The sequence below is a fragment of the Littorina saxatilis genome, linkage group LG16 (genome assembly GCF_037325665.1).
Source record: "Littorina saxatilis isolate snail1 linkage group LG16, US_GU_Lsax_2.0, whole genome shotgun sequence".
NCBI lineage: Eukaryota > Metazoa > Mollusca > Gastropoda > Littorinimorpha > Littorinidae > Littorina > Littorina saxatilis.
In genome coordinates, this window is record NC_090260.1 from 48,898,467 (window position 1) to 48,925,966 (window position 27,500).

The 27,500-nt window shown below is 42.9% G+C and overlaps 1 protein-coding gene across 1 annotated transcript in view; it reads left to right on the top strand.

The window, feature by feature from the left end:
* The first annotated feature begins 1,036 nt into the window (after nt 1-1,036).
* The window catches only part of LOC138950044 (unconventional myosin-Va-like), a 63,434-nt gene continuing 36,970 nt past the window's right edge, over nt 1,037-27,500 (top strand). Inside the window, exons 1-3 of the mRNA XM_070321828.1 lie at nt 1,037-1,201; nt 18,213-18,320; nt 27,155-27,263. Coding sequence (XP_070177929.1) covers nt 1,175-1,201; nt 18,213-18,320; nt 27,155-27,263 — 244 coding nt within the window. The 5' untranslated portion in view covers nt 1,037-1,174. The remainder of the gene's footprint in view (nt 1,202-18,212; nt 18,321-27,154; nt 27,264-27,500) is intronic.

Sequence of the window (27,500 nt, forward strand, 5' to 3'; positions counted from 1 at the left end):
ATGTTTATATATATACATTATAACTAAAACAACAAATACACTACATGTAGTCTACTGATGGACTGAGAAAACAAAATCAGGGGTTGTATTTCTTGAAGAGGTGCGTTTTAAGTGCTCGTTTGAATGCTTGGGGTGACTGAGAGTGGCGGATGTGCAAGGGGAGAGAATTCCATTGTGTGGGTGCGCAGAAAGTAAAAGTGCGTTGTCCGTATGTTTTTGTTTTGGTGTGTGGAATGGTGAGGATGCGACAGTCAGAAGAGGCACAGAGTTGTCTTGCTGGAGAATAGACGGTGAGGAGTTCAGAGAAGTAAGCAGGAGACGAGCCAAAAAAGAAGTGAAAGCAGAGGGTGGACAGTTTGTAGTCAATGCGGGCTTGAATAGGTAACCAGTGCAGTGTGTGAAGAAGTGGCGTTTTCGTGGTTTCAGAATGAGGCGTGCTGCCGAGTTTTGGACTTTTTGTAGTTTATGCAGGAGGTACAGAGGACAGCCAGATAGAAGAGAGTTGCAGTAGTCAAGTTTAGAAAGAACAAAGGCACAGACAAGAGTGTTAGTTGTTTGAGAGGAGAGTAGTTTGTGGTGAATGGTGCTGATCTTACCACTCAAAATAAGCTGCTCTACAGACTAAAGATATATGTTTGTTAAGGGTCATGTCAGATGAAAGGGTGAATCCAAGGTTTCTAGCTGATGGTGAGAAAAGAATGTCGGTGTTGCTTATTTGAACAGAAACAGGTAGGGGAGAGGGAAATGTAGTGTTCTTCTTTTTGCTCAGTAAGACTTCAGTCTTATCATTTTTCAGCTTAAGTTTGTTATCGACCATCCAAGATTTAACATCAGTGATGCATGTCTGAATGGTCTGGATGGTCTGGATGGCGGACATGAAGAAACACATTCACAAATGAAAAGAGCGGCACACACAGAGTTCTACATTTTGCTGTGCAAAGACAGAGCCGGCCCAGAGATAACTCCGTCAGTACTAAAAGTTGGCGATTTTCCTGAGTTGCTCCCCTTGGAGTGATCTCAAGCAGGTGGGCGGAAATGGCTACTGACGAATATGGCTGCTGAAAGCCGAAAGGCTCGTTGAATCACCTGATAACTGTGTCGTTTTTAACGCCCCTATACCAAGGTTTACTGAAAAGGATGAGCAGGTGACTACTGCTATAGTTTCGACTTCAAAATGTCTACAGCAGAACTCTACACAAAGGTAAGAGCGTGTCAGAATATTGAATCGCGAATCATAGCGGATTTCTCGTTTCAAAATCTTGTCTTCCAGTGTGTTGGCGTCTTCAGGTGCAAATATTTCAAACAAATTGATTAATTTGTCTGACACAAAGGGGAGTGGAAATTGTATCCATTTTGATGTCTTTTTTGACGGGCTCTTAGAGTTTGTGGATTTGAGGCGAGGAACAGTGTTTCTCATCGCAAAATGGTGGAAACTGTTTCTGTTGTAGTGTTGACAAATGAACTAAGCGATCGGATCACCACTTGTGTGAATGCTCAGTTCAATGTCAGCGACCTGTTAGCAGACGACAAGTATTCACGCGCTTCGGTTAAGAGTAGGCTTCGCTAATTCGACAAATCAATCGTATTTTCGGGAGGCATATTAGAAGGGCTGGGCCGGGGACTGTTCTGAAATGCAGTCAGATTATGAGTAAGATTTGGATACTCGGAGCGGTGTGAGTGAGGCACCGAGTAGGATCTGTCGCTGTGACGTCATTGAGAGTGCAGCTGATGGAGTGTTGTTACAGGAACTTGTGACAGGATACAGGAACAAGTGGCAGGAAAGCTGATACCCACCCCCTGCTACCTCTTCTTTCCCTTTCTCTTTGAGGGCGTAGTCCTGTGTCCTTGTTCTTGAGTTTCATCTGCAGAAAAAAGAATTTGTCAATTGGTTTCAAATAACTTTGAAGTCACAAATAATTATTGTTTTCCTGACTAAAATAATGTACAACATAATGATACAATGTGGTACTAGTAGATTATTAGGTTAGGCATACATGCCATACTAATTAAGTTACCTAACTGACTGCTTCACAAAAATTAAATCATTAATTGTATGTATGTATTTTTAGCAGTGTATACATATATGATATGTGGGAATGGGAATGGGATAATTAACGAATGTTAATACTTTAAGTTCGACATAGAAGTGTTAGAAGTTGACTTTAGTCTCAATCTCATATTTACGAACAGAAAAATGTATCCGGTTCATTTTGCATCCTCTGGTTCTGATCGTCATAATAACATTATTGTCTCCCAAGTAGAATTCTCCAGGGAGTCTTGATATGATTGATGGACGGGCGCAGTGGCTTGGCGGTAAGACGTCGGCCTCCTAATCGGGAGGTCGTGAGTTCGAATCCCGGTCGCTGCCGCCTGGTGGGTTAAGTGTGGAGATTTTTCCGATCTCTCAGGTCAACTTATGTGCAGACCTGCTGGTGACTTAACCCTCTTCATGTGTACACGCAAGCACAAGACCAAGTGCGCACGGAAAAGATCCTGTAATCCATGTAAGAATTCGGTGGGTTATAGAAACACGAAAATACCCAGCATGCCTCCCCCGAAATCGGTGTATGCTGCCTGAATGGTGGGGTAAAAACGGTCATACACGTAAAATTCCACTCGTGCTAAAAACACGAGTGAACGTGGGAGTCTAAGTCCATGACGGAAGAAGAAGAAGAAGAAGATATGATTGATAAGGATCTACTCTACATACTTTGAAGAAATTAAGCACTTCTAATTCTATCAAGCAGTGTTGGTGTTAATATTTTTTCAAACTGGTACACAAACTTTTATGATGAAAACTATCCAGAAAAAACGGTAGACTGGTCACTGGAACCAGTAAGAGTCCAACTCAGAGTACTGGTTTTGTTGTTTTACCAGTGAAAAAACCCGGTAGTTCTAAAAATCAACTGGTAGGTTATACTGGCAGCCAATTATTTTCCGTTATTTTCTCATTTCAAACGGTAAAATACCGGTATTTTACTGGTTAACGCCAATACTGTCAGGGACACCATTTTGGCATTAAAAGGCCGTGAAAAGTAAATATTCGTCGTAATGGCTTGAGATTTACTGGCCGATGTGAATGCGTGATGTATTAAAAAATTCCATCTCACACGGCAGAAATTAATATGTAAAGCGCTTAGAGAACATCAAGCGCTATATAAATCTCCCATATAAATAAATTAAAAATGGATCCACAGTTAGATACGGATATAAAGTAGAGAGTGTGAACCTTGAGTGATTTAATATAATCCAGTCAGATTAGCAAAGTCATGTCAGTGCGACAGTCCCATGGTCAGCTGGTGTGACTTAAATTGCATGGCTGAGTGATCCCCACTGTTTGCACAGAACTGGTCAACTGGTCATTCTGTCACATATATATATATATATATATATATATATATATATATATATGTTAGTCTGGTGAATGCTTTGTGCTGTGGCTAAGCTCTGTGAGTCTGTCCTTGATAATTTCAGCTTTGATGGCTGTCTTTTCAGACAGGTTTAGCTTTAGTGAAGGGTTTACTTTCAATATTTCATGGCTCTAACTTGGCGTGAATGGGTTGGGGTGTAAATGTAATGCGTGTCGTCAGAGATTGCTGTCATCATGCTGTGTGTGTGTGTGTGTGTGTGTGTGTGTGTGAGTGTGTGTGTTTGCAAGAGAGAGAGGAATAGATAGTGTGAGTGTGTGTGTTTGCAAGAGAGAGAGGAATAGATAGTGTGAGTGTGTGTGTGTTTGCAAGAGAGAGAGAGGAATAGATAGTGTGTGTGTGTGCAAGAGAGAGAGAGAGGAATGGATAGTGTGTGTGCATGCAAGAGAGAGAGAGGAATAGTGTGAGGTGTGTGTGTGCGTGCGTGTGTGTGTGTGTGTGTGTGCGTGTGTACAGAGTTAAGTTTGTGTGTTTGATGGGAGGGGGTGCAAGGGAGAAGGAGGGATGAGACAAAATCGGGAAGGGGGGGTGGGGTGGGCACATACATGTACAAACATGTGCAAATACTACCTAATTACCAGTGAATGGGATTCACTTCAACTAAAAATTAAGTTCATGTAGTTAACTAATTTAGCAAGGAAGTCTGATTTGTGTAGCGAAACGTGTAAGTGACAGCTACACTTGAAAGTAAAAGTAAAATTTAACTTTCTCTTTTGCCATTTTTTGGTATGATTCAGTAGACCGGTGTACGTGTAGTACATTTAACCTTCCTATCTGTGTATCACTCAGTAGCAGAACAGTTTTAATATTAAAGCAGTACAAAGCGTTCATTACCATAATTGCATAAACTTACAGTACACACAGTAACATGACTTAATTTATAATCTCTCTGTACATACTAAGTCGACCAAGTCACTCAGCTATTTTGCATAATGTTTCCCACCGGGCCTGAATTCTTGCCATACTACCTGACAGCTGAGAGCTTTTGATCTCCTGCAGTTGGTGAAAATGGAGCTCTTTACTAAATAGCTTTCGAGCATTTAGATAATTTTCTTCACGCATGACTGTGGGTGAGAAATGTTTTAGGGTGACATGAATGGTGATGTAGTAAAGGTGTACCCCCTGGGGCGTGGGAGTTTGGACTCCCCGTTATACGAGCCTATAAATATAATTTACAGTTACAGTGGAACCCCCCTTTTAAGACCTCCAAAACTGTCCACAATCAGCTCATAAAAACGAGGGAGTTTTAAAATGGGGGCACATTTTAATTTACAGATCTTATGAACATAAATTCTGAAAAAACAAGTTCTTAAAATGGGAGAAGTGATAATCTCTTAAGGGAAAAAAAAAAGAGGTCTGTTTACGGTATCCCGGCCGACCCTATTTTTTCGCGCGACCCTAGACTTTTTTTTGGCATTTGAGGGAGAAAAAAAAAATAAAAATAAATTAAAAAAAAGTCTTTGTTTTTTGGCAAAATAACTTAAAAATGTTTTTTTGGAGAAAAAAAAATCCCGACCTACCGACCCTATTTTTTTTGCCTTATGTTACCGTTGGCCTAATAGGAGGGTTGCGGACTGTAACTAGTGTCAGAGTGGGAACACCCCCCCTCCCCCCTTCTCTGTCTAAGACCGCCTGATTTAATTAAGACTTCCCCTCGTTTAAAGGATTCTCAGACTTTCTGTTTGTAATTTATATCACCTCTTTAAGATATCAAATAACCAAAGGGATCTTAACATCGCTCTGTTTGAAATTCACCTCTTTAAATCAAACTGCCATTTGAAGACACAACTTCACTTTTCAAGAGTATACTTTGCTTTTTGAAGACCTGCATGTGATTTGTTGAGATTTTTGGATGGGGGGTTATCAGGCATGAAAATTCTCCGTATTTTCCGTATTTTTGAAAAAAATAAAACGTTTTTTTTTTCTTTTCCGTATTTTTCCTTTTTTTTCTTTTTTTTCTTTTTTTTTTTCCTAGTCATAGTTATAGTAAAATAGTTTTGGGGCCATGGTTGAATCCAATTTTAAGGCTCAGATAGCCCCAGATTGCACCAAATTGCACCCTTGAAAAAAAAAATTCCGGGGGGACATGCCCCCGGATCCCCCTAGAAGTCTTGGCGCTTCGTGCCTGCAAAACTTGGCGCTACGCGCCTGTGAAACTTGGCGCTACGCGCCTTCGAATTTTGTTTTCAGTTTTTTTTTTTTTTCAGTTTTCATGCCTGGGTTATGATAACTGTAGACCACACTGTCAGCTGGTTGCATGGGACGGTTAATCACTTAATGTGCTTGAAATACAAAAATGTGTGAATTTTCTCAGTCATTAGTGTACTAACTGCAGTTTTTCCTCGTTCATTATCAAGACAATCAGTACAGTGTTCATGGACTCGTTCAGTTTTTGTGTGCATATTTTTTGGGCAACTGCCCTGATTTTTATAATAATATACACATTTCATTTAAATGGCCACACACACTAGTCCTTCCCGTGAACGCTATTCTTCTCACAGTATATATCTCAGATGGGGGCCCGGTAGCTCAGTTGGTAGAGCACTGGACTCATGATCAGAAGGTCGCAGGTTCGAATTCGGGCCGGGACGGACACGGGTCAACTTTATGTGCAGACACAGAGAGACGGAAGCCATGTCCCACCCCCTTGTCACCACAATGGCACGTAAAAGACCTTGGTGACATTCTGCCATAAGTGCAGGTGGCTGAATACACCTAAACACGCAGACACCTTGGTAGCGCGACTCTGACTCCGTTGCTGCTAGCTTTCCACTGGGAGGAAACGACCCAAATATACCAGCGATGGGACAATAAAGTAATGAAAATGGAAATGGAAGAATAAAAAAGACGGTCTGTTCATAGCCTCGGTCTGTTCATAGCCTTGGTCTGTTCATAGCCTCGGTCTGTTCATAGCCTCGGTCTGTTCATAGCCTCGGTCTGTTCATAGCCTCGGTCTGTTCATAGTCTCGGTCTGTTCATAGCCTCGGCAATATGGTAACCTCCATTTTAAGACTCCCGCCCTTTTAAGACCTAATTTTTTCAGATCTTTGAAGGTCTTAAACAAGGGGTTCCACAGTATCTCATTCCAAAAATCAACATCATGTCAGTTAATTTTGTGCAGTTTGAATTTTGTGATGAATGAATGTCCACATCAGTACAGTGGAACCCCCCTTCAGTAAGACCAACACAAGTCTGAGAAATTCAGGTCTTGAAATTTGTTTGTTTGTTTGTTTGCTTAACGCCCAGCCGACCACGAAGGGCCATATCAGGGCGGTGCTGCTTTGACATATAACGTGCGCCACACGCAAGACAGAAGTCGCAGCACAGGCTTCATGTCTCACCCAGTCACATTATTCTGACACCGGACCAACCAGTCCTAGCACTAACCCCATAATGCCAGACGCCAGGCGGAGCAGCCACTAGATTGCCAATTTTAAAGTCTTAGGTATGACCCGGCCGGGGTTCAAACCCACGACCTCCCGATCACGGGGCGGACGCCTTACCACTAGGCCAACCGTGCCGGTAGGTCTTTAAATGAAGAGAATCTTAACTCAAATGGCTCTATCTGACCTGGTACGGATATATATATGTACACACAGTCACTTCCTGTGTCGTGGATCTAACGCCTGTATTCCATCGTTTTAATACACAGTTCTACACAGTTACTACAATTCTGAGTGACCTGCTGCAGCACAGCTGGTCTGCATGGCTAAAAATAAATTGGTCAACATAGGTGGGGTAGACAGTGTTAAAAAAGGGGCCCGGGTACATTTATTTACAGAGGTTATATGAAGAGAAAGCCTTCGAAAACATGGTCTTAAATTGGGGGGGGGGGGTGTCTTAATGGAGGGTTCCACTGTATAGGCAAGAAGTACTTTGCACCAAGTTTCCCTTTCTGTGCCTACAAGTGAATGGTGTAACTAATGTTGAGACTCAAGAGGTGATGGATGACTGACATACCTATCTTGTGAGTGAAGGGAGGTAATCTGACTGGGTGATTGGCTTTACACCACTTCTCACACAGCTAATTGGCAACCTCTTTAGCTTCAGGGGGAACTGTTACAACAAGTACAGGTAGGTGTAAGGGCGAGACAGTGTGTAGGAAATTGAAGAGGGTTTGGTTTAAAGGCACAGACCAGTCCCTGGACCACAGTTGGAACTTTTTTGATAACTTAATTTTGTAGAACTGAAGCTACAGTAGAGGTTACTGTTATATGAAGTCTTATATCGCGCGCGTATCTCCAGACTCGGACTCAAGGCGCAGGGATCTATTTATGCCGTGTGAGATGGAATTTTTTACACAATACATCACGCATTCACATCGACCAGCAGATCGCAGCCATTTCGGCGCATATCCTACTTTTCACGGCCTATTATTCCAAGTCACTCGGGTATTTTGGTGGACATTTTTTATCTATGCCTATACAATTTTGCCAGGAAAGACCCTTTTGTCAATCGTGGGATCTTTAACGTGCACACCCCAATGTAGTGTACACGAAGGGACCTCGGTTTTTCGTCTCATCCGAAAGACTAGCACTTGAACCCACCACCTAGGTTAGGAAAGGGGGGAGAAAATTGCTAACGCCCTGACCCAGGGTCGAACTCGCAACCTCTCGCTTCCGAGCGCAAGTGCGTTACCACTCGGCCACCCAGTCCAGAGGTATGTGACTGTGAAGTGGAGGGATCGTCTAATACTCCAATCACTCATTGCCTGGGTACATTTGAGAATTGGTGAGCCAAACTCAGCTACTTGACGGGTTTTGTGGGAATTAGGATTGTGCTTTTTAACACAACTATTCAGACAGCTAATTCAGTAATTGACATCTCTTTTGCTTGAGGGGATGTGACATTGAGGTACAGGTGTAATTTAACCTAGGTGTCGGGGAAAGGGTTAACAATTCAGCGTGGAACTAGAAAGTTGTAGAGATGATTTTTGTTTAACGATGCCTTCTTAGTCCTTCCAGTGTGAGTGATATGTCAAACTGTGACTGTGTCACAGTTATGTCCAGTCTTTTGCTTGAGATGAAACAGAGTCAGAGCACTTTTCCCATTGGGTTAATTTTGATAAGTTGCCTTTTTAACTTTGAAGACTGTCCTTTCAAAGACCTGATTCTCTCAGGTTTTTGGCAGCTGTCTAAAAACAAAATGGGTGTGTTGGGGGGTGGGAGTTGGGTGGGTGGGTGTTCACTTTAATCAATACAAAATGTCAGTCTCACTCTTAGATAAAGAAACATCAGAAGGGAAGATGGAGGTTGTGTGGGTGTGGGGGGGGGGGGGGGCACTATAAATCAATAATAAATAGAGAGACATCAGAAGGGAATGGAAGCCAGTAGTGGGGGAGGGGGGGGGGGCAGAGAGATATTAGTTGGATCTTACTTTGTATCTAGCTTTAACTTCAGACAGATGTCAGACTGCTGTGGGATTCTTGCCCGGCTGGTCACCATGACAACTGACACACAAAACGCCGAGCAAAACAAAACAATCTTGCTTCTTTCCCCTGTGTACATGTATCATACTCAGAGGTTCCTCGTCGCAGTGATGTCACAATTTGAATCTGACTAAATCATCGAGAAGAAGGGGAGTCACTGGACTGCGAAAGAAAAAGGCACACACCCTTCTACTGTATCGTGCTTGCGCTTGTCTGTCTCACGCCACACCGCCTCGCCCCGCTCAAATGATGTACTGCACGGTCACAATTGAGATCTTCGGAGACCCTAACTAAGTAACTTATTCAATAACCCTCTTTCTCTCTTTCTCTCCCTCTCTCCATCCCTCTCTCCCTCCCTCTCTCCCTCTCTCTCTCTCTCTCTCTCTCTCTCTCTCCTCTCTCTCTCTTCTCTCGCTCTCTCTCCCTCTCTCTCTCCCTCCCTCCCTCCTCTCTCTCTCCCTCTCTCCCTCCCTCCCTCCTCTCTCTCTCTCCCTCTCTCTCTCTCCCTCCCTCCCTCCTCTCTCTCTCCCTCTCTCTCTCTCCCTCTCTCCCTCCCTCCCTCCTCTCTCTCTCTCTCCCTCCTCTCTCTCTCTCCTCTCTCTCCCCTCTCTCTCTCCCTCTCTCTGTCCCTCCTCTCTCTATCTCTCTCTCTCTCCCTCTCTCTGTCCCTCCTCTCTCGCTCTCTCTCTCTCTCTCTCTCCTTTTCTCTATCTCTCCCCCCCCTCTCTCTCTCTCTCTGTGCGGAAGTTTGCTTTTGAGATGACCAAGGAGAGACGGAGAAAGGGAGAGAACTACTTGGGGGGTGGGGTAGAACCCACTCGTTCAAATATCTGCACAGTAATTCATCCCAAGAAAAGACCCCAACCTATTCTGTACAACTCTGTGCAGGTTAGCGAAAGAAGGGAATATCAATAAGTAGAGAGAGAGAGAGAGAGAGAGAGAGAGAGAGAGAGAGAGAGAGAGAGAGAGAGGGGAGAGAGAGAGAGAGAGGGAGAGAGGGGGGAGAGAGAGGGGAGAGAGAGACTGAGAGGGAGAGAGAGAGAGAGAGAGAGAGAGAGAGAGAGAGAGAGAGAGAGAGAGAGAGAGAGACACTTGCCTGACATATTTTATTCTACTCTCTCTGTGTGAGTTAGCAATGGAAAAGAATAATGGGCAGGGGGGGGGGGGGGGGGGGGGTTGACACATCAAATCTGAAGACTCTGACCTGTTCTATATGCCCCTCTCTCTGAGCCGGTTTGTGGCATAGAACAGAGTAAGGAGAGAGGGAGGTAGGGGGTGCGGGGGACAGAAATCATCACCCATTCAATTGACTGCACAGTTAATTGCGAAATCAACAAGTCGCGTAAGGCGAAAATACAATATTTAGTCAAGTAGCTGTCGAACTCACAGAATGAAACTGAACGCAACGCAACGCAGCAAGACCGTATACTCGTACCATCGTCACTCCACCGCCCGTGGCAAAGGCAGTGCCCGTGGAATTGACAAGAAGAGCGGGGTATTCGTTGCGCTAAGAAGGATAGCACGCTTTTCTGTACCTCTCTTCGTTTTAACTTTTTGAGCGTGTTTTTAATCCAAACATATCATATCTATATATTTTTGGAATCAGGAACCGACAAGGAATAAGATGAAAGTGTTTTTGAATTGATTTCGAAAAAAAAATTTTGATAATAATTTTTATATATTTAATTTTCAGAGCTTGTTTTTAATCCGAATATAACATATTTATATGTTTTTGGAATCAGCAAATGATGGAGAATAAGATAAACGTAAATTTGGATCGTTTTATAAATTTTTATTTTTTTTTACAATTTTCAGATTTTTAATGACCAAAGTCATTAATTAATTTTTAAGCCACCAAGCTGAAATGCAATACCGAACCCCGGGCTTCGTCGAAGATTACTTGACCAAAATTTCAACCAATTTGGTTGAAAAATGAGGGCGTGACAGTGCCGCCTCAACTTTCACGAAAAGCCGGATATGACGTCATCAAAGACATTTATCAAAAAAATGAAAAAAACGTTCGGGGATTTCATACCCAGGAACTCTCATGTCAAATTTCATAAAGATCGGTCCAGTAGTTTAGTCTGAATCGCTCTACACACACACACACACACGCACAGACAGACAGACAGACACACATACACCATACCCTCGTTTCGATTCTCCCTCGATGTTAAAATATTTAGTCAAAACTTGACTAAATATAAAAAGAGACTGCTTTGGACTGTAGAGGCGAAACGGAAATATTCTCTGCACATGGCTAAGCTGTTGAGGGAACCAGATGGGGGGGGGGGGGGGGGGGGACGGACTGAAAGGGAAAACACACTTAGTAGAATGCAGTAAGAATGTGTAATAATAACAAGAATTAAGGAAAACAGCGGCAAGAAGAAATACCCTACCAGACCCTTTACCTGTACTCTACCCCCTCTCTGTGCATACATAAGCGATCAAGGAAACCCGCAGGGGGAGGGGGGGGGGGTCAGGGGTCAGGAAGGGAAACAAAACCCGTGCAAATAGCATGGTAAACGCACTTTGTTAGCAGGACAGCGAAAAAGACCAACAGCTGTTGTGGCAATCACGCTCTAACAGGTTGTAATGTGTTCAGCACTGCAATTAGTCATAGCGGGCTTGTGTTGATTGGTTCTTTATTTGGCTGAAGGGGAAATACTGTCATGCAATGCGGCGGGCTAAAACGGGATTTAAACTGTTTGGGGTTAAAGAAAGAATCTGTGTGTGCTGCTCAGTGCTGCTTATGAAAGGGTGTCTTCTTGTGGGAATGGGTTGTTTAGAGCTCTCTCTCCCTCCCTCCTTTCTCTCTAATTGCTCCTCCCTCTCTCTCTCTCTCTCTTTCCCTCCTTTCTCTCTCATTCCCTCCCTCTCCCTCCCTCCCCCCCTCTCTCTCTCTCTCCCCCCTCTCTCTCCCTCTCTCTCACCCTCTCTCTCTCTTCCTTTATCTCTCACTCCCTCTCTCCCTCCCTCCCTCTCGCTCTCTCCCTCCCTCTCTCTCCCTCCCTCTCTCTTCCTCTCCCTCTCTCTCCCTCTCTCTCTCCCCCTCTCTCTCCCCTCTCTCTCTCCGTCTCTCTCGCTCTCTCTCCCCTCTCTCTCTCTCCCCTAACTCTCTCCCTCCCTCCCCCTCTCTCTTTTGTCTACCCCCTCCCCTACTTCTTTCATGTGTTGTAGTGAAAAATTATAAATTAAATGTGTGTGTGTGTGTGTGTGTGTGTGTGTGTGTGTGTGTGTGTGTGTGTGTGCGTGTGTGACAGAGGTAGAGTATGCAGAAGAGGTGTTGACAAATTATACAGATAGAGTGCTAGTATACACATATATTATATTTGTGGTAGCGTTTTCCGTGGGCAAAACTGTTTTCAGTTCATAGCTTATTAAACAAGTGACGTAAGGCGAAATTACTACATTTAGTCAAGCTGTGGAACTCACAGAATGAAACTGAACGCACTGCATTTTTTCACAATGACCGTAGTCCGCCGCTCGTGCAAAAGGCAGTGAAATTAACAAGCCTGTTTAGCGCGGTAGTGGTTGCGCTGTGCTGCATAGCACGCTTTTCTGTACCTCTCTTCGTTTTAACTTTCTGAGCGTGTTTTTAATCCAAACATATCATATCTATATGTTTTTGGAATCAGGAACCTCTCTCTTTTCCCCTCTCTCTCTCTCCCCCTCTCTCTCCCCCTCTCTCTCTCCCCCCCCCCCCCCCCTCTCTCTCTCTCCCCCCTCTCTCTCTCCCCCTCTTTCTCTGTCCCATCAGAGGAAATCTGTGCCGACCCCAATCATCTTGTGAGCCAAGGTGACGGGGCACACACAGACTGAGACCAACAGAGGTTGACAAGGCTGGCTTCCTGATCCCCATGGGATGTTATTCCAACAGCTCCCTGTGTCATGACCTGACCAAGAGAGGCTTGCCTTAGGCTCAAGTTGTCACCAAACAAAGAAGAAAGAAGACAAAATAAGGAGAAGAAGATCTCTATAGGGATGGAAATACACAGCGAGAGAAGATTGTGGAGTAAAACTCTGCACAAGCATGCATCAGAGAGAAAAAAATTAGAGGAACAATTGAAAGAAAGAGAGACAGAGAGAGAGAGACCAGTATACTGGGATAGAAAGGGGACTCTGGGGGGGGGGGGGGGGGGCAAAAGCCTTGACGAAAAGTTGAGAGAGAGAGTCGGGGAGCGAACCGTTGAATGAGAGAGAGGGTGACTCTTGGGTAGGTGTGGGGGAGGGAGAGAACCGTTGAATGAGAGAGAGGGGGGACTCTTGGCTGGGGGAGGGGGGTGCAAAAGTTGAGGCACAGTTGAACAAGAGAGACTGAGAGAGAGAAGATTCTTTGCAGTGCGCATACATATATATATATATGACATGTGCAAATGGTGCAGTTTTTGGTGTGGGGGGCGGAATCCTATCTGCTAAATCCTGTTGAGACAGAGCGATGTGTTCATGCTCTTGCATAAAGGTTATGCCAGTTGCTGCTCACACCTCAAAGCTTTTGATGCAGTCCTGATCTGTAGCTGATGAAATTAATTCATGGGACGTATTGACAACCATGTTGCCTTAAATTGCATGCATGAAGAATGTGTTTGCTGTGTGTGTGTACTTTGGTTTATGCATGGCAGTGCAGCCACACACGCACACACGCATGTACGCACACAGACACACACACACACACACATACACACACACTCTTTTAGTTCTCTCTCTCTCTCTATCTCTCTCTCACTCTCTCTCTCTCTTTCTCTCTCTCACTCTCTCTCTCTCTTTCTCTCTCAATCTCTCTCTCAATCTCTCTCTCAATCTCTCTCTCTCTTTCTTGGCTATTTAATTTAGTTTTTTGATGTCTAATGGCCCTGTCACACGACCGTTTTAAAGCCTGCGTATGCCGACGTATGGGACATTTGAATAAGTACGCTGGCGTACGTCGAATACGTTATGGGTACGTTTTGTATACGTTAAGAGGACGCTGAAGCACGCTGGCATACGTCGTAGTACGCTGAGCACGCAGCAAAGTTTTGTGCATGCACAAAAATTCTCGACGTATGGTCAGCGTACTACGACGTATGCCAGCGTGCTTCAGCGTCCTCTTAACGTATACAAAACGTACCCATAACGTATTCGACGTACGCCAGCGTACTTATTCAAATGTCCCATACGTCGGCATACGCAGGCTTTAAAACGGTCGTGTGACAGGGCCATATGATTTAAGGAGAGGAAAAAAATCAAGACTATGAAAGGACAGACTCATTAAAAAAAAATTCAGCATGTCACTTCACCTCTCGCTGTAAATTTAGTTAAATCTCAAAATACTCAAGAATGAAATTGGCAATACAACAAACATCATACGCAACTCCTTCAAATATTTTTTTGTTGGACCTTTTATTGGTGAGAATGTTATTTGCACAAAAAATTCCAGGTCTTACCATGGTTAAGTCCTGTGTGACACCACCCTGCCCACCCCCTCCCCCCCCCCCCCCTCCCCCCCCTCCTATATACCTGTCACAAAAGGCCACCTGTAAATGTAATGTAGGGACACTGACTGGCTGGTTCTTCTGGCGTCCCTATATCACAGGTACTACTGTGCTTACCTGATTTCAGTCTTCAACAATTCTTCTTCTTCTTCTGCGTTCGTGGGCTGAAACTCCCACGTACACTCATGTTTTTTACACGAGTAGAATTTTACGTGTATGACCGTTTTAACCCCGCCATTTAGGCAGCCATACGCCGCTTTCGGAGGAAGCATGCTGGGTATTTTCGTGTTTTTATAACCCACCGAACTCTGACATGGATTACAGGATCTTTTTCGTGCGCACTTGGTCTTGTGCTTGCGTGTACACACAAAGGGGGATAAGCCACTAGAAGGTCTGCACATAAGTTGACCTGGGAGACCTGGGAGATCAAAAAAATCTCCACACTTAACCCACCAGGCGGCCGCGGCCGGGATTCGAACCCTCGACCTTTCGATTAAGATGCCGACGTCTTACCACCCGGGCCGCCACAGCGCCCGTCCTTCAACAATTGCCTTCTGTTGTATTCCTCAGAGTACTGTTAGCTTCGTCAAGAATCAGATGAAAATCAAAATTAATGGCCCTGGCAGTTACACTGTAACCAACTAAGCTGCTTGACTAAACTTCTGAGCATTTAATATCCACATGTGTATATACATGTTCACATTTTGTTTAAACGTGAAGGTACGCATGTATAATATATAACTTATAAGCTGCATGCATTGTCTTCCATTTCAGAATCGCTCATAGACGTCTTAATTGTACACAGTCAGTTTCAAGTACATCACAGTTCATCACAGTACATCACAGTACATCACAGTACATCACAGTACATCACAGTATAGATCTAAAGCACTGGTGTACTATTATTACTGTTGTCTTCGTTTAGCACAATATTTAAACATTAATTAATTTTGTCAAAACTTGGTTGGTGGACCATTTAGTGATTTACTGCATGTATATATATACTCACTTAATATTCCAGCCGTTGGGCATGTGTTGAAATCTCACCAACACAAAAGTAATCCATCTCTCCGAGCTGTCTCTTGTTTCTGTCCCCAGTCAACGATGAAGCCTGCAACTGTATGACGGAGTAAATTGCTATGACCCCTTATTTTATTGTGGGGCGTGACCCTGGTTGCATGGTTTGGTGCTACACAGGAGGGATGCAGTGATTATCTGCAATTTGTTCCACTCAACCAACATGAGAAATGAGGTCCCTGTTCATGTTTGATTGCAAGCTTACTTGCAGAACTGTTTTTCGCTGAATTATGGTGTTGTGAAAGTGTGCACAAAAAGTTGTTTGGAAATGGGGTTTTGATAACTTTACAAAGTGCCTTTTGCTGTTTAATTTACATGGAGGTCTTGTATTAATGTGCAGTGAAAGTTAAGATGGAAATTAAGTGTGTGGGTGGAGGATGAAAACTGCTGTGATGATGTTTCATTGCCATATGGTGCTGATGCAAATGTAGATCTATGGGAATTCCAAAGTGAAAAGCTGCCACAGCCAGACGTCATTTGTCAGAGCATAGTTAAAATGTTGAAATGAGTTCCGGCCAGAGATGGTGGACCTGAAGGAGAAACTGTGGGGTCGGGCGGACTCCCTGCGGCAAACTGCAGACTTCTTCGCATCAACAACCTTGACAGTTTAGCATGGCTTAAACAGAAAAAGTCATTAAAATTCCAGTCAGTTTGCTGCCATTCATATGTGGACATTATTGTTATAACTTTGAGAAACTGTTTTCTTCGTAGGCATTTAAATTTAGCTTGGAGAACTGCAGGATTTAAGCTCAGCTGACCAGAACCTTTTCACATGAACTTGGGTTCAGAGTAAAACAACCTCCTTGTTCAGTTGTTGTAAGAAATGTAACTTTAACAGTAAAAGCTTGAAGATGAAAGTTAAATGCGCACTCAGAGAGTTTAAACTTCAGCAGTCTCAGACAGTCTTTAGAACAGAACTTCAGGAGACTTACAATATTTGCCCTTATAAGCTGCTGGGAAGGGCAGCAGATTTTCAAGAGTTGGCCAAAGACTGTGCAGTTCAGCAGAATTAAGTTAAGATGTCCAGGTTTTTTGGCTTCTGGGCTAAGAAAGAAGAAGAAGGCACAACAAATGCCAAAAACTGTGAGGATGATGGAGGCAGAAAATCCCTTGAGAGGAAAGTGTCGAGAAGTGTTGTGTACTCTGACAGTGAGGGTGGGGGATATCAGAGATTCAACTTGCAGTTTGTCTTGCAGTCCATTGAGACCGCTGACTGTTATGTCAAGGTTAGTCCTGTTGAAAAGGTATCTGCATTTGTGGACTAGGTTCCGGACACACGTACAATGGTACCTGTGATCAAAAGTCACAATTGTTTTGTAGACACAGTAACTTTTGTTCATCTCATTTTTCATGTTTGTAATAATAGCACTAACTGATTGGTGACGAAAGCAGTATGGAACGTCGTGGGCGACCCCCCGAACACGTTTGCTATAATTGGCTGAAACGTCACAGTACACTAGGGGGGTATACTGGGATAAAAGCTAAGGCCAACAAAAAAAAAAACAGTCTGTTTACGGTAACATAGGCAAACAAAAGAGGGTCGGTAGGTCGGGATTTTAATTTTTTTTTCCTCCAAAAAACCATATTTTTAAGTTATTTTGCCAAAACACAGACTTTTTTTTCTCCCCCAAATGCCAAAAAAAGTCTGGGGTTGCGCGAAAAAAATAGGGTCGGTCGGGATACCGTGAACAGACTTTTTTTTGTTGTTGTGCCTAACATGCACACAGCCAAGGACTACTTCCCTTTAGTAGTCCTTGACACAGCCTCATACCTTTCTTGCATGCTTCTTCTTTGATTCCACTTAAGGATTCTGACATTATTGCTGTTACAGTTGAACCTGTCTGTAACGACCACCCAATTGAGACTGATACACTGATAGAAAGTGGTTGGTATAATAGACAGGTAGTCGCTATGGAAATAAGTTGAGTGATAATTATACATAGAAAAAAAAAGTCTGGGATTTTTTTGGTTGGCTGTAATGGGCAGGTGCATGGTGTGGTTGCCAAAGCAGTTGTTAAATTTGACTGTACCATTAATTTATCAAATGGGGGCCGGGTAGCTCAAGTGGTAGGGCGGTGACTGCATGGACTAGTGCTCCTTGGGCCACGGGTTCCAATCCAGGCCGGGGCGGACAAGGGTCAACTTTATGTGCAGACTCCGAGACAGTATCCATGTCCCACCCCTGTGTCATCACAGTGGCACGTAAACGACCTCGGTCATTCTGCCGTATTAGCGCAGGTGGCCGATTACACCTAAACACGCACAACACCAGCTGTGTAATCTCATGTAAATTTAAGTCGGACCCCCCGCGGGTTAGGGGGTCAGTCCCATATTGGTTGGGACGAGAAAGAATTTACCCGATGCTCCCCAGTAAGAGGCGACTTTCGGATTCTGTTTCTCCTTTTACCCTTGTTACGTGTTTCTTGTATAGAATATAGTCAATTTTTGTAAAGATTTTAGTCTAGCAGTATGTAAGAAATGTTAAGTCCTTTGTACTGGAAACTTGCATTCTCCCAGTAAGGTCATAATTATTGAACTATGTTGCAATTAAGCCCCTGGAGCAAATTTTTGATTTAGTGCTTTTGTGAACAAGAAACAATTGACAAGTGGCTCTATCCCATCTTCCCCCTTTCCCCGTCGCGATATAACCTTCGTGGTTGAAAACGACGTTAAACACCAAATAAAGAAAGAAAGAAAGAAAGTAAAGTCGGGGTAACATGCCCCTAATGAACGGCGTTAAACTCAAACAACATTATTATCAATGAACGAAAGATCAGTATGCTGACAGCCTGTGTTGGTGTGTTTCAGGGTGCCCGAATATGGGTGCCAAACGCGGACAGCGTGTGGAGAGCAGCAGAACTTCAGGAGGACTACACGGGTCAGGCCAAGCTCAAGATACAGTACGAAGAGGCAGAGGTGAATATATAATCATTATATCTTACTTTACACATTTTTTTTTATGAATATTGATGTGTATTGTTGGGACATATATGATATAATCCAAAACATTTTTTGGGTGAAAGTAATGTCACACACTGAAAGAAGGGGTGTCATTTTGAGATTCATTCAGTGTGATGATGAAGCTGACACAGGGCTTGCAATTTGACACAGGGGCAGTGGAGAGGTAATGCATTTTTGACTCACATGCGAAGCTAAAGGGAGTCTATGTACTCACCCGAGTCGTCCGTCCATCCGTCCGTCCGTCCGGACGTCCGGAAAACTTTAACGTTGGATATTTCTTGGACACTATTCAGTCTATCAGTACCAAATTTGGCAAGATGGTGTATGATAAGGCCCCAAAAAACATACATAGCATCTTGACCTTGCTTCAAGGTCAAGGTCGCAGGAGCCATAAATGTTGCCTAAAAATCAGCTATTTTTCACATTTTTCCCATTTTCTCTGAAGTTTTTGAGATTCAATACCTCACCTATATATGATATATAGGGCAAATTAAGCCCCATCTTTTGATACCAGTTTGGGTTACCTTGCTTCAAGGTCAAGGTCACAGGAGCTCTTCAAAGTTGGATTGTATACATATTTTGAAGTGACCTTGACCCTGAACTATGGAAGATAACTGTTTTAAACTTAAAAATTATGTGGGGCACATGTTATGCTTTCATCATGAGACACATTTGGTCACATATGATCAAGGTCAAGGTCACTTTGACCCTTATGAAATGTGACCAAAATAAGGTAGTGAACCACTAAAAGTGACCATATCTCATGGTAGAAAGAGCCAATAAGCACCATTGTACTTCCTATGTCTTGAATTAACAGCTTTGTGTTGCATGACCTTGGATGACCTTGACCTTGGGTCAAGGTCACATGTATTTTGGTAGGAAAAATGTGTAAAGCAGTTCTTAGTGTATGATGTCATTGCTAGGTTTAGTTATTTGACCTTGACCCTGAAGGTCAAGGTCATGTAAATGTCAAGGTCAAGCATGTGAGTCATATGGGCTTTGCCCTTCTTGTTAAAACATTATTTTAGAATTGTATCATTATTGACTGTGACTTAACTTCATGCCCCCCCTCTGTGCCCAATTATACCTTAAATTGGGATATCGCCTTTAAGGCCCTGGATGTTAGGTTTTGCCCTAGTTTGTGTGTACATATAAAGTGTGGACAATTTGAAACATGAATCAAGTTTAAGCTTTGTCTGCCAAATGAAAGGTCCAATTACAATTAATGCCAGGACAATATTTCAGTTTCCAGAAGTTATGTAATACTGTCTAAACAGACTTTAGTCATGAGTTATTAACAGAGTCACATGTTTTGTCCAGCGTTGTGGGGGGGAGGGGGGGCATGGTGAATGTACAGATTACATGTCACTATCGTATGGACAGCAAGCAGAGGTTTATCAGTTTCTCTGAAGTATGGTCAGACTGTCGTGTGTCCATGTTGGAAGTACAGGCAAATCCAGCTAACTCACAAACGGTTAAGTCAAAAATTCGCTTAGCACACAAAGAAATTCTGGTCCGGAATTATCCCTCTTTATCTATGTGTACAAAGTACCCTGAGCTCGAAATGGGATTTCTCTTACGTAAGTCGAAAGACGGATAGCACACAACAGAAAGTCAGTCCCAAAGACAAAGTTTACTCTATATTTACTACAGCAACTCGAAACACGAAACTTGGCGTCTCACACTAGCGCATTGTGTAACCTTATTCCCTTCTTCTCTACACGGACGCCACACCGACTGGTCAGTCGGCACGCAATAAAGTATGAACTGAAGTTAGGAGGGGGCGAGGAGTAAGGAGGGGGCGAGGAGTAAGGAGAATTATCCAACTCCAAGAAAACATTCTGAAAAAGGTGGGGAAGTGGTGACAAGGCAGTGAACGCACTCACCATGCACTGACATCATACGAAAGCAGCCACACAAACACAGCACAGAGGCAGAGGCAGAGGTGCGGATGCTTTGTGAGAATAAGCGTTGAAAACCAGTTTGAATTAAAAAAAACCCAGCAGATAGAGCCGCATGTCATAATCATTCTTCTTGTCTGGCTTTATTGACTGCATGCCGATCTTGTGGCAGTGACTTTTCACTCTTCAGTCGGACTGTACACAAACCGCTCTCACTCTCCCTCACTGACTACCCTAAGCCCTGACAACTGATCCTTGGAAATTGTTTGGAAGAGTACACCTCTCTATTTCTCTCCAATGCTCTTCCTGCTGACTTCAGTGACACCGGACACCCCACTGAGTTTAGCCAGCTACCCCCCCCCCTCTCTCTCTCTCTCTCTCTCTCCCCCCAGCCATGTACTGTTTGGTGCTGTGGCCAGAGAGGTGTCACCGGCTAATTGAGGCCAGCTGCACTGCACTGTTCACTCAGAGCAAAACTAGTTGACTGTGTCTAACTTTTGACAAAGCAACACAACTGAAGGGTTCACAGATTAGGTAACCGACTCACTGGTCAAGGCTGCAGGGAAACAAGAGTATCTTGTCAATGAAAGAGGTTACACACAGATACGCGATGCTGAGAACGGTGGCCGATTTTTCACTCTCTTTCTCGGAGGGCCTTCATCATTGCAGGGACTGCTGTAAAGAAATGCTAGCTCAGAAACTAACTCTTTTTGCATTGAAACATGCACCAGAACTGGTGGACACCATCGACAATGTCAAACATGAAATCGAAGCAGTTTGCTTGAGGAACGGTCGTCAGCAACTCAAACTTTTGTTTTCTTTTTTTAAGAAAATCTGAGGAGACTTTCTTTGTGGCCCCGCCCCCTCCCTCTGTAAGGACCCCCCTCCATAAGGACCGATTTCTGTCAACATTTTCAAGGTCGCTAGAGAGGGGTTCCACTGTACTATGACCAAGTCGAAATTTCGGATAGGACACAATAACAATTCGGTCCCTTCAATTTCGTCTTATCCGGATTTGCCTGTCACGTCAACCCTTACAGACCGATCTACCTTTCCACTCTAAGGGTCAGTGTTAAAAAGACTGTCATCAATCTTACGTTTCTCATTATGTAAGCGCAATTTTTCATTAAACTTAATGCATCATGTATAAATGTGTCCTCTGCCTCTGGGCTGACTTTTACCCATGCAGCCCAACCCCAGTATTGACCCCTCAACTCCTAGGTCCCAGCCGTTCTGTCCAAACTTCCAAACTCTTGATTCATGGCGATGGTGTGCGTGGTACTGTGATCCGTTAAAGTGCGCTGTCTCGCTCAGTACCGCGGACTTCAGCACAAGAGGTTTCTGTCGGGGTTACCCCACCCTTAGCTCCTGGTCAGGGACCTAATACCTGGGAGCACAGGTAGCAGAGGTTTTAACGCGCCTCCTACCCGCGTGATGAACCCGTATGAGCACATAGGGTATTTACGAGTCAACAGTGCCACCTGTTCACCACCCCGCTCTGATAGGAACACCGCCAGTTGGTCCAGGACAGCTAGCTTATTCGTCCGGGCAAGCCCGACTTACATCGCTGCAATCCCTTATATCAAAGGGACGCCCCCTATCCGCCGCCTGGGGACCCGCCGGGTATGGGATGGTCGCCCCGCCACCTAATTGGAGATAGCCTGACCCCGGTTCCAAACTCTTGATTTGCACTCTTGGGGGTGTTGGTTGAAATATCTTATCATTCCTTTTAGTCTTTTAATGAGTTTCTTTTGAGTTACTCGTAATTGATACAATCTCTCACGTTTTCAACATGGATTTTAATTAATATTACTACATGATTTACTGTAGGTTCTGTTTTAACTGAGGTTTATGCAGAATTTTAAAGATCCTTCCCAGCTGGCCACTTCTCCAGCAGTGACTTTTACCTGTAATTCAATGATTCTGACTAGGATGTAGAGTGTAACTCAACACTAACTCATTTTATGAGGGTGGTTGCAGTATTTTGTGGACACCCCGGTACACATTCGCTACCTCTGTGGACGAAAAGTCTCAGATTCCAGGGACTCCGGGGTAAAAGTTTTAACACAGCCTGCAGTTCTTGCATGGTTGTAGGTTCGATTCAAGTTGATTTTGACAGTTCTGTTATGAAATTAACAAATATCACAGAGAATGTGTTGGTTTCTACACAGTGTCAGTCAGCCCTGATGTTGCATGGCTGATATGTTAACATTCAAGTTTATTTCTGTTGTTAATACTAACTGCTGAGATCTCTGATTCTCCAGTTGAAGCTGATTTGTTGTTGTTTTGTTGCAATTGCGCATAAGGCCAAACAAAATGATATGTTGGTTTAGGGTAACGTCGGTCAGCTTTTCTTTTGATTTTTTAAATTTTTTTTTAATTTAGTCGATTTTAAAGGAGGTTACTTCCGTTAGTCTCGGTATGGTTCGCAAAATGTGCCAAAAGTTTTCTTTCGTTTTTTAAGAAAGGAAAAAGAAGTTTTAGGGTCGGCGGGAACGAATAGTCGGGTTACCCTAAACCAACATTTTTTTGTTTTGGCCTAATACATGTACTAATTGAAACTTATGAGCAGCCTATTCATTGTAATTGGCTTGATGAATGTGGAAACCAGAGTTTGAGTGTCATGTTCCGGTTCAGATTCAGGCAGATCATTTCAGGGCTGAGGTTTCGTACTGAGTCATGCGTTGATTTGTTAAGTCTTACTATTAACAAGCATTTGTTGACTTAACATTTAACCCCGATTGTTATATTTTAATTTTCTCCTGTATATAATACATGAACACACACAAATTAAATAAATAACACAAGTGTTTTAATTATTTAATCACCATCTTCTTTCAGGCCCGTTGGGTTGTAAGTTCAGTTTTGAACTAATTTCACCCTAATCTCTCCTTGTGTACCCCTTTCTTTTGTCACTGGAATTTATGTATCTGATTTATTTAATTAAGTTATGCAATTCTTGTACACCATATTATGACTCATTCATATTGTATTCTTCTCAGTTATGTGTTCTGTGTTCTTTTGTAGACTTCTGTCTGCTGAGTATTTTATCTTTACTTGTATAACTATAAGAATGCACCACTAGACCATTGGACTGTGTGTGCGTGTGTGTGTGTCTGTGTTGATGTTAGGCCAAAAAAAAAAGGTGTGGTTACGGTAACATAGCCAAAAAAAATAGGGTAGGTAGGTACTCAGGCAATCACTTTTTTTTTTTTTACTTTTTTTTCTAATGTGTACAAATTAAACCTACTTAACAGGGAAATAAGTGTGCGACACGGGCTCTTTCGCTTTCATTGCGTTTTTTGCACTTTTTTTTTTTTTTTTTTTTTTTTTTTTGACAAATGTAATAAAAAGTTATAGGATCGGCCCCTAAAAATAGGGTAGGTCGGGTTACCGTAACCACACCTATTTTTTTTTTAGGCCTAACTATAAGAATGCACCACTAGACCATTGGACTGCCAATGTAGAAATCACTGAACCCAAACTGATGAGCTTGACGGCTCCATTTAGGTTCAAGTAAACTCGGCAAAATAATTATTGCACCACCTGTTGCACCCCAAAGAATTCAAACACAGGCCTTTTTCAGTCAAGCCTAATGTGCTGCCAAAGGTACGTGTTTCAGCCGTGTATCGCATTGTTTAAGGCTTAGTGTCACGTTCTAAAAATGTGTGCCTCGATCCCCTGTATGCAAGCGCAGCCCCCCCCCCCCCCCCCCAAAAAAAAAACAAAAAAAAATCAAATTTAAAAAAAAATTGTGTGGCTATTAGTTCCAGGCAGACTGATTCAGGGACAGACATTTGCTGGCAGACAGTGAATGCGAAAGAAAAATTGGTGTAGACTGTCAATTGTACTGTTGAATTACTGTGCAAGCAACATGTATTACATATATTTAGTTATTTGCATTTAAGTTTAAGGCCTATGGAAAAGGCAATGAACAGCTGACAGTTTCAATGGTACCATTTCTAACATATTGTAAGGGCTCTGACTGAAAATGAAGGCCTGTGTTTGAATTTTTTGGTTGGGGTACAACAAATGTGGCAATAATTAAATTGTTGCAGAGTTTATTATAATTTGTATGCCTGCATGCAAAACAATTAACTGGATTTAATATATATTATCCAAATTGCTTCGTTTTAGTGTGTTTGTAACATTGTGCATGCACATTTCATCAGAATGCTGGCCATCTGTCGATCTGAACAGTATAGCATCCTCATCTTAACTGCTGCTGCCTACTGTAGTATTGTTATATATATATTTGTTTTTCGAATCTTTCATTTTAACATTTTTTTAATTTTATCAATATCATGTCAGCTGCTGTTTGTTTGTTTTGCAATGTCAACTATGTTAATTGATCTAGTCTGTGATTCGATTTATCTTTCAGTCCTGGATTGGTTTTGTCACATTTGACCCCTCAGCAGATTCAGCTAAATTCTACTCTGAGCTTAGCTTTGAAGGAGGGGGGGGGGGGGGGGGGGTATTAGTCGTTTAGAATTTTTTGTGTAGTGTCTGGAATTCCTTGAAGTACAGTAATCAATTATTTCCACCTTCATACCTTGCAGCTAAATTTAGTAAATAGAATGTAGCTGTTGTTGGTACTACAAGAGCATAGTTAAATTTGTGAAGCGGCGCTATATAAGCTATCTTTATTATTATTATTACAAATCCTTCTCATGGAAGTCACAACATGCCATGGCCTGCATCCCTTCGCACTTCACAGCCACAGATTTTTTCATGCTGTCAACTTTGAGTCGCTTTTGGGGAAATTTCTCTTTCTCTTCAGAATTTCAGTGATTAAAGCTTGATTGCTTCCTCACAAAAATACACTGAATGGTCTGATGCCTCAAAAATCACCTTGATCTTTCTCAGACAAACATTTTATAATAATGATAATATTAATAATAAATCACTTTTCTACAGCGCGAGTCCCATCAATTGGCTCCAGGCGCTTTACAAATTCATTCTAAAATAAACTAGCACATTTAATCATGAACAAGCATACAAAGCATACAAAGCATACATAGAACTGAGCTAAACCAACAAGAACAATTAAAGCACTAAGCAAACTGGGCGTACATGATCTGATCTCAAGGTCAAATTTGTCTCAGGTCCTCAGTTGCAGCTGCCATTTTCTGGCGTAAAGCAACATTGGTCTGCATGCACTAGCTGCTTCTTGTCTGTATGTTAATCCAGTCACCATTATGTTTGTGATCATTACATCATTCTCTTTGCAAACTATTCTTTCAGCTTCCTTGCATGACGTGGAATGGATACTGTGATGATTATCTGGCATGGCATTTGAGTGTTTATTATAAGTTCTGCCTGCTCTGCAGACTGTCTCCTCAGTTAATTATATAATTGCTGAACGGTGGCTAAATAGTTCATGGTGTATATATGCACTAATTCTTGTCAGAGTGTTTAAGTGATTCTGATATGTGATTCTACAGTATTAGCTAGATGTGAAATTAATATGTAAGCGCCTAGGGCTATATCTAGATTAGGCGCATAAAAATTATCACAATAATAATAATAATAATAATGTGATTGTACTGTATTAATAGCTATAGACCCTGCGTTCACGATTTGTAAGCGGGTGGAATTATAATATTATTTACCTTAAAATAATATGAGACCAATTTTTGTCAAAGTTCTTCCTTCTCTTTGTGATTACGTGGACCCCCCCCCCCCCCCCCCCCCCCCCCCCCCCCCCCCCCCCCCCCCCCCCCCCCCCCCCCCCCTACCCCCATTTATCTGAGAAAATCAGGTCTGGGGGTTTTACTGTATTTGAGGTTATAAGTCTGGTACATGCATTTCGTCGCTGTATTCACAAACCTTGTACGTATCTCAATGTTTTTTGACCGGCACGGTTGGCCTAGTGGTAAGGCGTCTGCCCCGCGATCGGGAGGTCGTGGGTTCGAACCCCGGCCGGGTCATACCTAAGACTTTAAAATTGGCAATCTATAGTGGCTGCTCCGCCTGGCGTCTGGCATTATGGGGTTAGTGCTAGGACTGGTTGGTCCGGTGTCAGAATAATGTGACTGGGTGGGACATGAAGCCTGTGCTGCGACTTCTGTCTTGTGTGTGGCGCACGTTATATGTCAAAGCAGCACCGCCCTGATATGGCCCTTCGTGGCCGGCTGGGCGTTAAGCAAGCAAACAAACAAAATCTCAATGTTTACTTTTCTTCACTTTAGAAAGCAGTTGGAGCTACGATCCAGCTTTTATCACCACACGGGCAACATGATAAGGGAGCTTACTGTTTTAGTTCCAAAACCTCGAAAATAATTGAGATACAGGATTTTTTTTTTATTACAGCGATGATTAAAATGCAGCCTGTGTGTTGAATTACAAACTAGGCTGATTAATGGCAGTGTGCACTGTATTGTATAATATGTCACAATGTTTGTGGGCTGGTGCATTCATGAAATAATCATATGACAGTAATGTTCATCAGAGTGTGTATATAGATGTGTCAGTGCGTGTGATTTTAGTGAGATGAGGCAGCACTTAAGGTACGTATAGCACTCAAAGTATAATTGACAGAACTTTATCTGTTGATTCTGTGAGTCGAGATCTGGTCAGCTTCTCACAGGAAAGTGTTTCAGGTGTGTATGGAAATGTACAGATCATTCAAGGATTTCTGCAATTATCATACCTGAGTTTATTTAAGATATATATCCATAACACTAGAGGCCTTGTTACTGAAGACAGGCTGCCATTTAAAAGTTCATTTCAATGAATCAAGGGAATTGGGTTCAGTTGAGATTATTGTGAAAAATGCCAGCTGCAGTCTTACTGGTTTCTGCACTGGCTGATGGTTATAAACGTAGCATCGCCACTCTTACACAGTTAAAGTAATGACTCTGACTGTATCATTTTCTCTTTTTGCAGGCGAGTGAGCTTGCCATATCAGACAAGAATCTGCCCCATTTACGAAATCCTGAAATTCTGATAGGAGAAAATGATCTTACGTCGCTCAGCTACCTCAACGAACCAGAGGGTAAGTCATGAGCGTGTGACAGCAAACAAGGATTCATTGTTGGATCGTTAAATGATGGGCAAAGCAAAATGTTCATTTATTACATAAAGGGGGAATCGAGACAAGGGTCATGGTGTGTATGTGTGTGTGTGTGTGTGTGTGTGTGTGTGTCTGTCTGTCTGTCTGTCTGTCTGTGCGTGTGTGTGTGCGATTCAGACTAAACTACTGGACCGATCTTTATGAAATTTGACATGAGAG